At 31.7% G+C, this 12,985-nt stretch overlaps 1 protein-coding gene across 5 annotated transcripts in view; it reads right to left on the bottom strand.

Annotated features, from left to right (window-relative positions):
• The window catches only part of LOC143083829 (C2 domain-containing protein 5-like), a 119,534-nt gene that overhangs the window by 103,177 nt on the left and 3,372 nt on the right, over positions 1-12,985 (bottom strand). For 4 of the 5 annotated variants that reach the window (XM_076260205.1, XM_076260207.1, XM_076260209.1 and 1 more), the window contains exons 2-8: positions 9,636-9,755; positions 8,511-8,597; positions 7,719-7,759; positions 7,336-7,466; positions 6,718-6,813; positions 6,161-6,316; positions 5,715-5,775 (exon numbers count right to left, since the gene is read on the bottom strand). In XM_076260205.1, the coding sequence (XP_076116320.1) occupies positions 5,715-5,775; positions 6,161-6,316; positions 6,718-6,813; positions 7,336-7,466; positions 7,719-7,759; positions 8,511-8,597; positions 9,636-9,725 (662 nt within the window). In that variant the 5' untranslated portion in view covers positions 9,726-9,755. Of the gene's footprint in view, positions 1-5,714; positions 5,776-6,160; positions 6,317-6,587; positions 6,684-6,717; positions 6,814-7,335; positions 7,467-7,718; positions 7,760-8,510; positions 8,598-9,635; positions 9,756-12,985 lie in introns of all 5 variants that reach the window. The other variant, XM_076260206.1, reaches the window with a different exon arrangement.

The raw sequence follows: 12,985 nt of genomic DNA, 5'->3' as shown, positions 1-12,985 counted from the left end.
ATATTGTAGAAGGTTCAACAATAAAGCATACATAATACATAAGTATACCATTAAAGTATAATCATACACAACTCAAAATATCATATAAAATTGTAACAAATCTAGTCCAAATGTAACAAGTAGGAGGCAGTGTCTGCAAACTGAAATACGGAAATATCACCATTCTGTAGTTGGGTGTGGCACTTGGATCATCTTTTTCAAACCGCTGTGTCATCCTTCTAAGTGGTTTGTTGTCCTTGGTCCTTCTGTTTGATACTGATTCCATAGCTGGGTGCAAGAAGTCTTCAGTCTTAAGTAGTGAGAAGAATCTGGTATAATTGTACTTTGACTTCCCAGGTAATAGTGCAAAAAACCAGTGGGAACTTCACTCAGTGCATGCAGAGTGTATAGCTGTTCAAAGATTGATGAACATGTGCAGAAGGTACCATCAGATTGTATTGTTGTCGTTCTTTGCCATGTGTTGTATGTTGTTGTCAGTGGCGAATACAAGTATCTTATCGTAGGTACCAGCATTGATTAGCAGAAATCTTTCAGCTTCTGTTGTTTGAGTCCACTCATCCTGGAGGTCAATGTTAAGTAGAGATGTTGGTAGATGTAGTATAAGATCCTCTCGTTGACGATAAAGACTGGATTTCAGAGAAGGGAAATTTGTGAGATGTTCAACCATCCATTGAGTATCGTCATTCCATTCTGGTGTACGAAGCTTGGCTATTTCCTGTTTAAAGATTGCTGGTACATGAGTGGTCTCTGCTCTACATCTTTTCTTTATGTGTTGCAATACTTTGGTGACCTCTAGTTTGGCTGGGTTTGGTGGATGATTGTGTACTAGGTTGAATCCAATTGGTATGTTGTTCAAGGTGCAAATAGTTGAATTTATACTCTTTTTTTTCAATTGTATGCATTATTTTAACTTTTTTTTTTAGAATTTAAACAAAAAATGTTAAATCTATTTCCTTTTTTTTTTAAATGTATACATTTTTTTTATATTTATTTTGAATTTAAACCAAAAAAAAAGTTAAATTAATTATAAATGTTGGTATTTGTATTTGTTTTATAAATGAAAGTAACATTTTAGATATGTTTTCTAGATACGAAATGTTATATTATTTAATGAAAAGTGCATAAATTTCATAATTTAAAAAAAATATCATATCTTTTAATAAATAAAATGGATATAATCCAAAAATAATACTTTGAAAAGGAAATAATTAATTCTTGTTATTTTAACAAAATAAACACAAAGTCTACTGTTTATTTAAGAACATTTCACATAAAAAAATTAATGTGGGACAATCAGAACTTTTCATGTGGGACAATCAGAACTCTAAAATTTTCAAAAGTGGGACAATCGGGAATAAACCAATTGTACTCCATTGGCAGTTTTATAACCTATAATTAGGTTGGTTATACAAACAAAAGGATTAAATTATGCATCTAATTATTACTTTTGATCTTTAAAATTAGGTGAACAAATAAATTATTCTATCTTTTTTATATTTTTTTCAGAGAAAACTTCCAACCTTGTAGAGAACTATGCAAAAATGTACCTGTCTTTAATGAGTAAAAACAATAAAGCTAACTATGTTAGTATAAAAACAAAAATTTGGAGAAAAAAACTTTGATATAAATAAGTACTTGATGAAATGCGATGTCATCTCTCATTTAGTTGAAAGTAAAAGTTTTTTTAATTTCTGATCCTCAGTAACAGATTCCTTCTAGAAAACAACTGCCAACTTATAACTTGGAAACAATGCTTCAAATACTGGTTTTGTAAATTTTCCACTATACAAATGTTGAAGCATGTAATTGACAGTAATCGAAAAGTAATGTAATCACTTTTGATAAAGTAATCGATTGCAATCGATTACATACAAAAATCTGAGTAATCGATTATTAATCGATTGCACATAAATCACTCATGTAATCGATTATTAATCGATTACATTTGTCAGTAATCGTGCCCGTCCCTGACACGTATATAGTTGAACATTTAAATTTGTGGTTCACCTGTATCCATGAAAGCTCCAAAATTGATATCCAAAGAATAATAATGAATCCACATTATCCAGTCAGCCATATTGCTTAATTTAAAAGTTCTGGGATTAACCATACTGTTAAATACTGTAAATTCAGAAATTATTATATGCATTTATAATTGCAATTTTGTCATTTAAGAAAAAAAATATGATTTTAATTTTTGTGACATTGAGAAAAATCGTGTTTAATTCATTTAAAAAAAAAAATCAAAATGCGAGTTTACTTTTTTACATTGGCTAGAGGGTATAGAGAGAGGGTTGAGATCTCATGAACATGTTTAACCCCGCCACATTTTTGCACCTGTCCCAAGTCAGGAGCCTCTGGCCTTTGTTAGTCTTGTATTATTTTTATTTTAGTTTCTTGTGTACAAGTAGTATGGCGTTCATTATCACTGAACTAGTATATATTTGTTAAGGGGCCAGCTAAAGGATGCCTCTGGATGCAGGAATTTCTCGCTACATTGACGTCCTGTTGGTGACCTTCTTCTATTGTCTTTTCTATGGTCGGGTTGTTGTCTTTTTGACACATTCCTCATTTCCATTTTCAATTTTATTAAATTATTGTGATTATAACCCCGTCACATTTTCCGCAATAATAAAAACATCACAATAATTTCTCAATTTACAGAGACTGTTTTTATAAATGTGTTGCATGACACCATCGATAATGAACTTTCAACTGACCTATCTAAGGCCAAAACCTGTCTCAAAATTTACCTGATATACAGTATGAGGAAATTTTTGCTACAAGAAGGTTGATAATCAAATATGCCAATGTGCATAACATATCTTTTATTAAGCAAGTCCTTGGTTCATATCTATTTTTTTCCAAAAACTACTTGCATAATTGCAATTTCAAGTGTGACAATTTCAATGTGTTTATGATGTCATAGTGACATCACAAAGGACCTTCTTCTAAGAAATGTCCATATTATTTTAACCTGTTCATCTATCAATAAAAGAAACCCAATTTTTGAAAGGGTTGATAATTTAAGGATGTACTTAGGTGATCTAAGGTAAAATCAAATAAATTAAGAATTCAAAATTCATACTTTAAGCGGGAAGAGTATTAGTTAAGAATCAATTCAAGCTAAAAATATTGATAGGTCACAGAGCTCCTTTTCGAAATATTTGATTTATAAAATATGGCGGGAAAAGGCTGACTCGGACTTTTACCTTATATTTGCATTGGTATCATTTGGGTCTCAAATCAAAACAAAAAAATTAAGAATCTGCTTGAATTTTGTCAAATGACCTTTAATTAAGCCTTCTGTTAAAAGATGAATAGGTGTTATGGGGCAAAATCTTTTACATTGTATCGTACTGAAAAACACCAAGGAGTCCGAACATTTAGCAAGGTATTCCAAAACCTCACCTAAGTACATCCTTAACCATTTTTGTCAAATCTATTCTCATAACTTACCATGGTATTCAAATTCAGGATGATATAGAACTTGAGCTATAGTATAACTACTCATCTAATGTTGAAGACTGAATGTTAAACTCTGCATGGTATAACTACTCGTCTAATGTTGAAGACTGAATGTTAAACTCTGCATGGTATAACTACTCGTCTAATGTTGAAGACTGAATGTTAAACTCTGCATGGTATAACTACTCTTCTAATGTTGAAGACTGAATGTTAAACTCTGCATGGTATAACTACTCGTCTAATGTTAAAGATTGAATGTTAAACTCTGCATGGTATAACTACCCGTCTAATGTTGAAGACTGAATGTTAAACTCTGCATGGTATAACTACTCGTCTAATGTTGAAGATTCAATGTTAAACTCTGCATGGTATAACTACTCGTCTAATGTTGAAGACTGAATGTTAAACTCTGCATGGTATAACTACTCGTCTAATGTTGAAGATTGAATGTTAAACTCTGCATGGTATAACTACTCGTCTAATGTTGAAGACTGAATGTTAAACTCTGCATGGTATAACTACTCGTCTAATGTTGAAGATTGAATGTTAAACTCTGCATGGTATAACTACTCGTCTAATGTTGAAGATTCAATGTTAAACTCTGCATGGTATAACTACTCGTCTAATGTTTAAGACTGAATGTTAAACTCTGCATGGTATAACTACTCGTCTAATGTTGAAGACTGAATGTTAAACTCTGCATGGTATAACTACCCGTCTAATGTTGAAGACTGAATGTTAAACTCTGCATGGTATAACTACTCGTCTAATGTTGAAGATTCAATGTTAAACTCTGCATGGTATAACTACCCATCTAATGTTGAAGACTGAATGTTAAACTATGCATGGTATAACTACTCGTCTAATGTTGAAGACTGAATGTTAAACTCTGCATGGTATAACTACTCGTCTAATGTTGAAGACTGAATGTTAAACTCTGCATGGTATAACTACTCGTCTAATGTTGAAGATTGAATGTTAAACTATGCATGGTATAACTACCCGTCTAATGTTGAAGACTGAATGTTAAACTCTGCATGGTATAACTACTCGTCTAATGTTGAAGACTGAATGTTAAACTCTGCATGGTATAACTACTCGTCTAATGTTGAAGATTGAATGTTAAACTCTGCATGGTATAACTACTCGTCTAATGTTGAAGACTGAATGTTAAACTCTGCATGGTATAACTACTCGTCTAATGTTGAAGACTGAATGTTAAACTCTGCATGGTATAACTACTCGTCTAATGTTGAAGACTGAATGTTAAACTATGCATGGTATAACTACTCGTCTAATGTTGAAGATTCAATGTTAAACTCTGCATGGTATAACTACTCGTCTAATGTTGAAGACTGAATGTTAAACTCTGCATGGTATAACTACTCGTCTAATGTTGAAGACTGAATGTTAAACTCTGCATGGTATAACTACCCGTCTAATGTTGAAGACTGAATGTTAAACTATGCATGGTATAACTACTCGTCTAATGTTGAAGAATGAATGTTAAACTCTGCATGGTATAACTACTCGTCTAATGTTGAAGACTGAATGTTAAACTCTACATGGTATAACTACTCATCTAATGTTGAAGACTGAATGTTAAACTCTGCATGGTATAACTACTCGTCTAATGTTGAAGATTGAATGTTAAACTCTGCATGGTATAACTACCCGTCTAATGTTGAAGACTGAATGTTAAACTATGCATGGTATAACTACTCGTCTAATGTTGAAGACTGAATGTTAAACTCTGCATGGTTTTACTTTTTTGTTTTCTTGCTGCCTCATTAATGTATACCAAAAAATTTTATTTATATGAATATAATTTAATTTTGGAAGTAACACGTCTTCTGATTGGCTGACGTTATTTTGTTATCAGCCCATAGACATAATTTAGCCATGTGACCGTGATGTCGTCAACGTTTTTTCATGGTTTTCTACAGTTTAAAATGGAATTTAGAATTAAATTATAAGAAATGACTGTAATATTTTTTCTGTCTATTCGAAATAACATAAAAAATGTGGTGCACCAAATTTTTTATGTTATTTCTTCATAGACAGAAAAAATATTACAGTCATTCCTTAAATACTTTATATTATCAAGGATGTGCTTTGGAAAAATAAGACATTTCAACCATGCTTACTTGAAACAAAGTTATTGCCCAAAAATCATTCATTTATAATATTACTTGTGAGATAAATGTTACAGTAAAATAAGATTTCTGACTATAGATAAAAGTTACCCTATAATGGCATTTCCACCAAGATCTAAAACTTTTACTCCAATTTTCCTTTGCAATTCACCTGAAAAAATAAAATGTGTTTGTTACATTTTAATACATTATTGGAACCCATCTGAAAAGTACACACATGGTACAACTTATCTTTGTTGAGCTACTGACCAAATATGAAGACTTGGAGATGATAAAAGTAATATAAGACACATGTGTGTGGAAAAATTTGAAGTGCATTCAACAAAGTACAAGCAAACAGGAAGTATTAGTCTGACAGATTTCAAAGAGCTCTTGTATTGATTGTTACAACTTATCACTGTCGTGCCACAAACCAATTATGAAGTCAATTTGTTTAGTTCTCCTCCTTTCTCTTTTGATATTATTGACAAGTCTAGTTTCATTTAAATCTCTGGAATTATCTTTTTATCTCTTGAGTCTTGACTTAATATACCTACCTGACAACCTAGAAAAGAGTCTCTGTCTAGCCTCATTTGACGCTCTAGGAGTTCTAATTTTGTCAATCCATTTGTACTCTGGGTCATCGTTAACCACAAGTTCTTCAACAAATCCATGTATTATTTGTAGCCTATACCCACTGGGTACCTCAGCAGCTGAAATGAAACATCAACAATATTTTAAGTTTATACACGGTTCCACATAAAATAAAATATGATCATGAATATTGTAATTTTTATACCCTTTTTTTCCCTTATCAATATTTTTTTTAATACAGTTGATTACTTCTCCACATGATTTCTAAACCCTGGGACTATGACTTTAATTGTGAAAAAACAAAGGTTATACTTATACTATAGCTATTAACCTTAAGTATTTTATACAAATATAAAACAATAAAGAAGACTGATTCCTCTGTTAACTTACTACTGAAGAATTGTACCCCACATGATGACTTTCGGAATTTATTAACAGCTGTAAACAATTCTACTCTCACAATGATGTTTAACTCTCCTCTTATACCTAGTTAAGGGGAGATAATCATCTGTTTACTTACTACTGAAGAACTGTACCCCACATGATGACTGTCGGAACTTATTAACATCCGTAAACAATTCTACTCTCACAATGATGTTCAACTCTCCTCTTATACCTAATAAAGGAATAAAGAAAATCAAAGTCATCTAGAAAATACAAAAAGATACAAATAATATATATTCTTATACTATACTATATATCTCTTGCTTTTTGTGTGTAGTTGTCCATTGAGGACCATATGTTGATCTATATATCTCTTGCTTTTTGTGTGTAGTTGGGTTGTTGTCGCATTCAACACATTTTCCATGGATTTTTTCATTCAAAGTTATTTCCTATTAGTTTATTTGAACACAATATTCAGAAACTGTTAAAACTAATCCTGTAGAGTATCGTAGTTAATTTCACTTCAATTTTAGACAGGCTGCCAGTAAGTTGATACAACTATAATATCAGTCTGATATCTCCATGTTATGGATTTAGAAACCAATGTTCTAAAATCACATAAATACAGCTAAATGTTGTGTGTTTATCTACTGACAGCCATTTTTCTTGACTGAAAAATGATTAAAATTGATAATGTGATTTGTTCCTTCTTTTATTATTAAAGAAAATTTTCACTTTGTTGCGCCACACTCACCATGCATAGTGTCATAGATAGGAAACCATCCACTGATCATGTTTGGAGTTTCTTTACTTAGTAGAGGATTCAGGTCGACATATACTTTACCAATTGCATCATGGGCACTATAGGTGTCATAATCTAGAACTCTGCAATACATAATAATTGCAATTAATATAAAAACGTCCAGAAATAAAGCAGGCATTGTAGTTTGTTTGTTGTTTTAAACAGGTTGTAGGTTTTCTCATTTGAATTGTGTTACATGCTATACCATAATATGTTCACATATATATAGCAGAAATTTATATCAAAAGTTCAATACAAAACTGGCATCAAAATTTTAATGTAAGATAAAACATGCTGTAAATGATGGCCTTGAAATATTTTAAGAATATCCTTACCTGATTTCTAGAGGCTCATCCTGTAGAACATTGTCTTCTACCTGCAGATTGAAGCAAAGTAAAAGATGAAAATACAGTATTCATTATTATCGCTATTTTACGAAATTTTCCTTTGATCTTGCTGACTGATAATTTCCTTTCTCAGCGGAGTCAAGTGATATTAAAATTATTCCTAGAAACTAAGGTGGCTCTTAGTGTTGCTAATGGAATTGACATGAAATGGAAAACGTCGTCAAAGGTAAAATAGCGATAAACAGATTATCTTTGGTCATCTCAACTCGATTGCTTTTCTCTCTTTCGCTGTACTGGCTCAAGCAAAAAAAGCAATCTCGTTGAGATGAACAACGATAATTTATATATATTTTTCATCATATTTACACAACACAAATAAACACGACAATCTACATGATCTAACACCATACAAATCAAACTCTCTTAAGCAAGAGTGCAAAAATTCTTTCAATTAAGGAATGACTGTAATATTTTTTCTGTCTATGAAGAAATAACATAAAATTTGGTGCACACTGTTAAATAACCCCCCACAGTCATTTCTTATAATTTGATTCTAAATTCCATTTTAAACTGTAGAAAAGCATGAAAAAACGTTGATGACGTCACGATCACATGACTAAATTATGTCTATGGGCTGATAACAAAATAATGTCAGCCTATCAGAAGACGTGTTACATCCAAAATTAAATTATTGGAATATAATGATTCAGCACAAGAATATTTAAATAAAACCATCCTTAACTATTGGATGATGCTAAATAATCAATAAATATTATTTACCTCAAATATAAACCATTCCGAATTCCAATGTGGATTTAAAGATTTCTTGAACACGTCTGTCTTTACTGTCTCACTGCCAAATTTTACCTATCAAGAGAGACACATAAATTCATAACAGAATCATTAGTAGAATTTCATTTATTTTCTGGATATAAAAGTCAAATTCAATAGTACAAAATGTAAACACATGGATGTCCTTACATTATCATTTATTGTTTTGTTCATCAATCAGACCTTTTTTAAAAGTTTTCTTGTTTGAATTGTTTTACATATTGTGATGATTTGTCCTCTCAAAGCTTACTCTATGATAAGGGTTTTGTCCATTGTTGAAGGGTTGCTTTTAGTTACTAAAATCCACAACATTTGGATTATAGTGGATAGCTGTCTCATTGGCTATTTGTAAAGAATTTTTAAAATTTTTACCAGGTATATATATAATTCCACTCAAGCCAGTGTTATGGGACTGGGTATAAGTCTTAAACTTGCAGTGAGGTAAAAAAAAATACCCCGTGGTGAATGCTTTACTGTGACTTTGAGATGAAGAACAGCAATATGAATGTTGTTGCTATAATTTGCTTTAGATTTGTTCTTTTTCATGCTGTACATATACTGATTTGTGTCATGGATGGATACCCTATATATATCTAGTATTTTTAATTATATATATGCCACTTTTATTTATTGAAAGTATAGTTTTTTTCACTGTTATGTTAATACTTGATTTGATAAAATAATGCAAATCTTACATTAAACAGGCATACATTTAGAAAGTCACATGAGACAAACAATAATCAATTGAAGTGATACCATATTTCTGGTACAAGCAAGAAATTTAAAAAAAAACCATATTCATGTATGTATTTGACTAAGACTTTATAAAAAACAATTCATAAGGTTCATAAGTGTTTCTCGTTTTGTTTTTTTAGGATTGGACCGTTGTTTTTTTATGTTTGAACTGTTTTACACTATATACAGTTTTTGTTCAGGTTCTTTGGGCTAAATATTCATAAGTCCTTGGTAAAATAGTAAAAAATCCTTTTTTTTTTAACTCAAGGTTACCCTAATGAAAAATTGCACCTGAATACAACTCCAGTATATTTAAAGGTTATATACTATAATACAGACCTCCACAAATGCATCAGTAAGGTCTGTAGACCTATCCATCACTGGCAAATCTCTTCCAGCTAAAATACGAACTTTTAACTTTCCAGGCATCTTATTATTCTTACCAAGATGTAATTGTTACTACAAAATAAAAATAAGAATGAAATTTATTAAAAAAATTTTAAGTGTGGAGTGAAACTAGATTCAAATTATCTTTTCACAAAATATCTTACCCCTAAAACAATGTAAAATGGTTGTTAATTATCTCTGATTTTTACAAGCATATTTTTGTGTGATAAAGATTAGTCTTGACTTATTTCAAAGACCACTATGTAATCCCCAAATGATACATAGCTAATAACATATCCATTATTTTGCACATAAAAGAAAAAAATCATGGTTAAGCTGCTAAGACATGTTAGTTTATTAAGCATGTTAAGAATAACAAACTCATAATTACAGTACTACAATGTACTATAATACATGAACATGAGAATAAATATTACAGTATATGTTCCTTAATGGAATAAATGGTATAGGATATTCGTTTCATTGACAAAGCATTTTCATATCATTTAGGCCAAGGTTTTTTAATTTGTTGGTTTACAGATTTTTCATATGAAATAGTAGAGTCGGTCAGTCAAGAAAAAAAAGAATCATATATTTCACACCTTACTAACAAAATGTTTGCTTTACTATCTTAAATTGTCATCTCTAAAATTCTAGTTCCATGAATTATTATTGCTCAGCTATTATAAACATAAAATGCATGCTATCGTCATACAATTTCCAAAAAGGGGAGTTATGTCCAATGTGATACAATTTCCAAAAGGGGGGGGTTATTTCCAAGGAAAGTACGAGCTTGTAAAAGTATGAATGGACTTGCTTCCCTGGAAAGAAAACGGAGTTTGGGTTCAACTTTACAAAAATTATGAGACACAAATCAGACAAATGTTTACTACTACAGGTATCAAAGGTGAGGTCTGACTGACCTGCCCATAGTAAATGTAAATTACCCCCACCTTCACCCCAAGTCCATGATGTCTTAGTCTGGAATAAAATGACAGGTAATTATAAAAACAGTTGGTCAAACATTCTTGGGCTTGAAAGATATGTTTTCTTTAAAATGAGCCATATTAAAATAAAAATTTTTATAGGACCAGAAATAATTCAAAATATAATTAAGGTAAATTCTTTAAACCTTCTTATTTTTATCCATCAATAAAATTTTATAATAAACAAAAAATAATTGTAACAAAATGCTGTTACAAAGTCTCCCAAACAAAGCTCCCATAATTATTCATTCCCATGGTCGTCTGGAATTAAATTGGGCAAGGTCTAGTACACATTGGTTAGGTCTAGCAAAGTGATATGCATATGTGACGCCTATGAGTTTGACCTAGCTTGTATGTCATTCAATCTTTTTGAAATGACAAACAGGAATGAATATGGTTTAAGAGTTTGTATTTCAATCTTTTACAAGTTCTCAAAACACACACAAGAGAGTGTGGGTGACCCTAGGAACTACCCCTATATTTCATTTGATTTTTTATATTGTCCCATACATGAATATTTATGTTTTAGGGGTGGGGATCTCGACCATTATCAAGTTTTCAAACAGGAGGGGGTGGGGTAACCCCCAGGGACTCTCCCTATATTTCATTTGATTTGTTATATTGTACCATACATGAATATATATTGTTTAGGGGTGGGGATCTCGACCGTTTCCAAGTTCTCAAACAGGAGGGGTGGGGTGACCCATAGGGACTCCCCCTATATTTCATTTCATTTGTTATATTGTCCCATACATGAATATATATGGTTTAGGGGTGGGGATCTCAACCGTTTCCAAGTTCTGAAACAGGAGGGGTGGGGTGACCCCCAGGGACTCCCCCTATATTTCATTTGACTAGTTATATTGTCTCATACATGAATGTATATGGTTGAGGGGTGGGGATCTCAACTGTTTCAAAGTTACCAAACAGGAGGGGGAAGAGTGGCCCAAGGGACTCCACCTATATATCAAATGATTTGCTTTACATTCATGTATCATATAATACAGTTGCACTATTTGTGAAAATAAAGTAAGAAACTTCCAGCTATTTTAACTGACCCACCAAAATTGAGAAGAATTTGTCTGGATTTTTTTTTAATTGATTGCCAAAACCCGGGATTACCCTTATCCGCTTCTGGAATCGGATCCAATATTGTAATTGTCTTCTCGCAGCATCCATTTTGTTTTCAATGTAGTTTTTTACAGATACGATTTTACTCGGATTTACACATTATTTGTCGGCAATTTTCTGTATAAAACTAGCGGTTGAACAAAATGAACATCGCTGTCATGAATAATAATGATGAAAATAAGTTTTGAGATCGTTTATTAGGAGACTTTGATAAAAAGGTTTGCAAAGTTATTTTTCTATTTTCTTTCAAGGTCCGTCGGGCATGTTGGTCGTAGCTAGTAACCAAGTCGAAAGTCCGACTGTAAAAGTGGAAGGTCGCAGAACTCAGACCACCGCTAATTTGAACCCCTGCCTCCAAATTGAAAAGATACGAAATTTCATCTTCTTATTCAAAATTGATGCTAAAAGCGTGAACAGTTGAACTAATTTTAATAGACTTCTGACGTAGTTGACTACATATTGACGACAAACAATAAAACAATATTCCTACGACTTTTGCCATTTTGGAAATCTAAAATTTAGCTTCTTGTCTTTAGAAATTTTCGGCAACATATTTCATACATTTGTTCTTTGACATCTTAGCCAAAAGCTCAGGGGATAATAAACTACATAAGGATTCCTAATGTGCTCTACTTCTTATGTGCATCTTCAAAACTTTTGGGTCATTCGATGATCATTTAAGGTTTTTTCTGGTCATATTTTTTGTAATCAAGAATTAAAAGTATGAGAAAACTGTCTAATAAGTTGTAAATAACATAATATCCAGCTAGATAATAACAATGGCACATATTTCAGCATTTATTGGGTAGAACACAAATCCAGGGTGCTCGCATGGGTACCTAACACTACAGGGTGATAACTCTGTAAAATCAGCAGAACGTTTTAATGACGTTGTGCTGTTAAGGGAATATTAAGCTTCTAAATGATCAAAATAAAAAAAATATCTTCCTGAATATTTATTGATGATATATGACAACCGTCAAGAGATATTCATACGCAAACACAATTTTATACTAAATTAGCCATCACCAATAATAAATTTATGAAATGAAGCTTAATTCAGTTATTTTTTATTCAGCAACCTGTGTGATAATCAAATTTTATTCATAATCACTATATACTACAGTCTTCTGACAGGTATCCAGGTGTGTTGATAAGTCGTTATCCTTAGGCTATTTTTCTCTT

The sequence above is a fragment of the Mytilus galloprovincialis genome, chromosome 7 (assembly GCF_965363235.1).
Source record: "Mytilus galloprovincialis chromosome 7, xbMytGall1.hap1.1, whole genome shotgun sequence".
NCBI lineage: Eukaryota > Metazoa > Mollusca > Bivalvia > Mytilida > Mytilidae > Mytilus > Mytilus galloprovincialis.
This window is presented reverse-complemented; position numbering and strand designations above follow the sequence as displayed.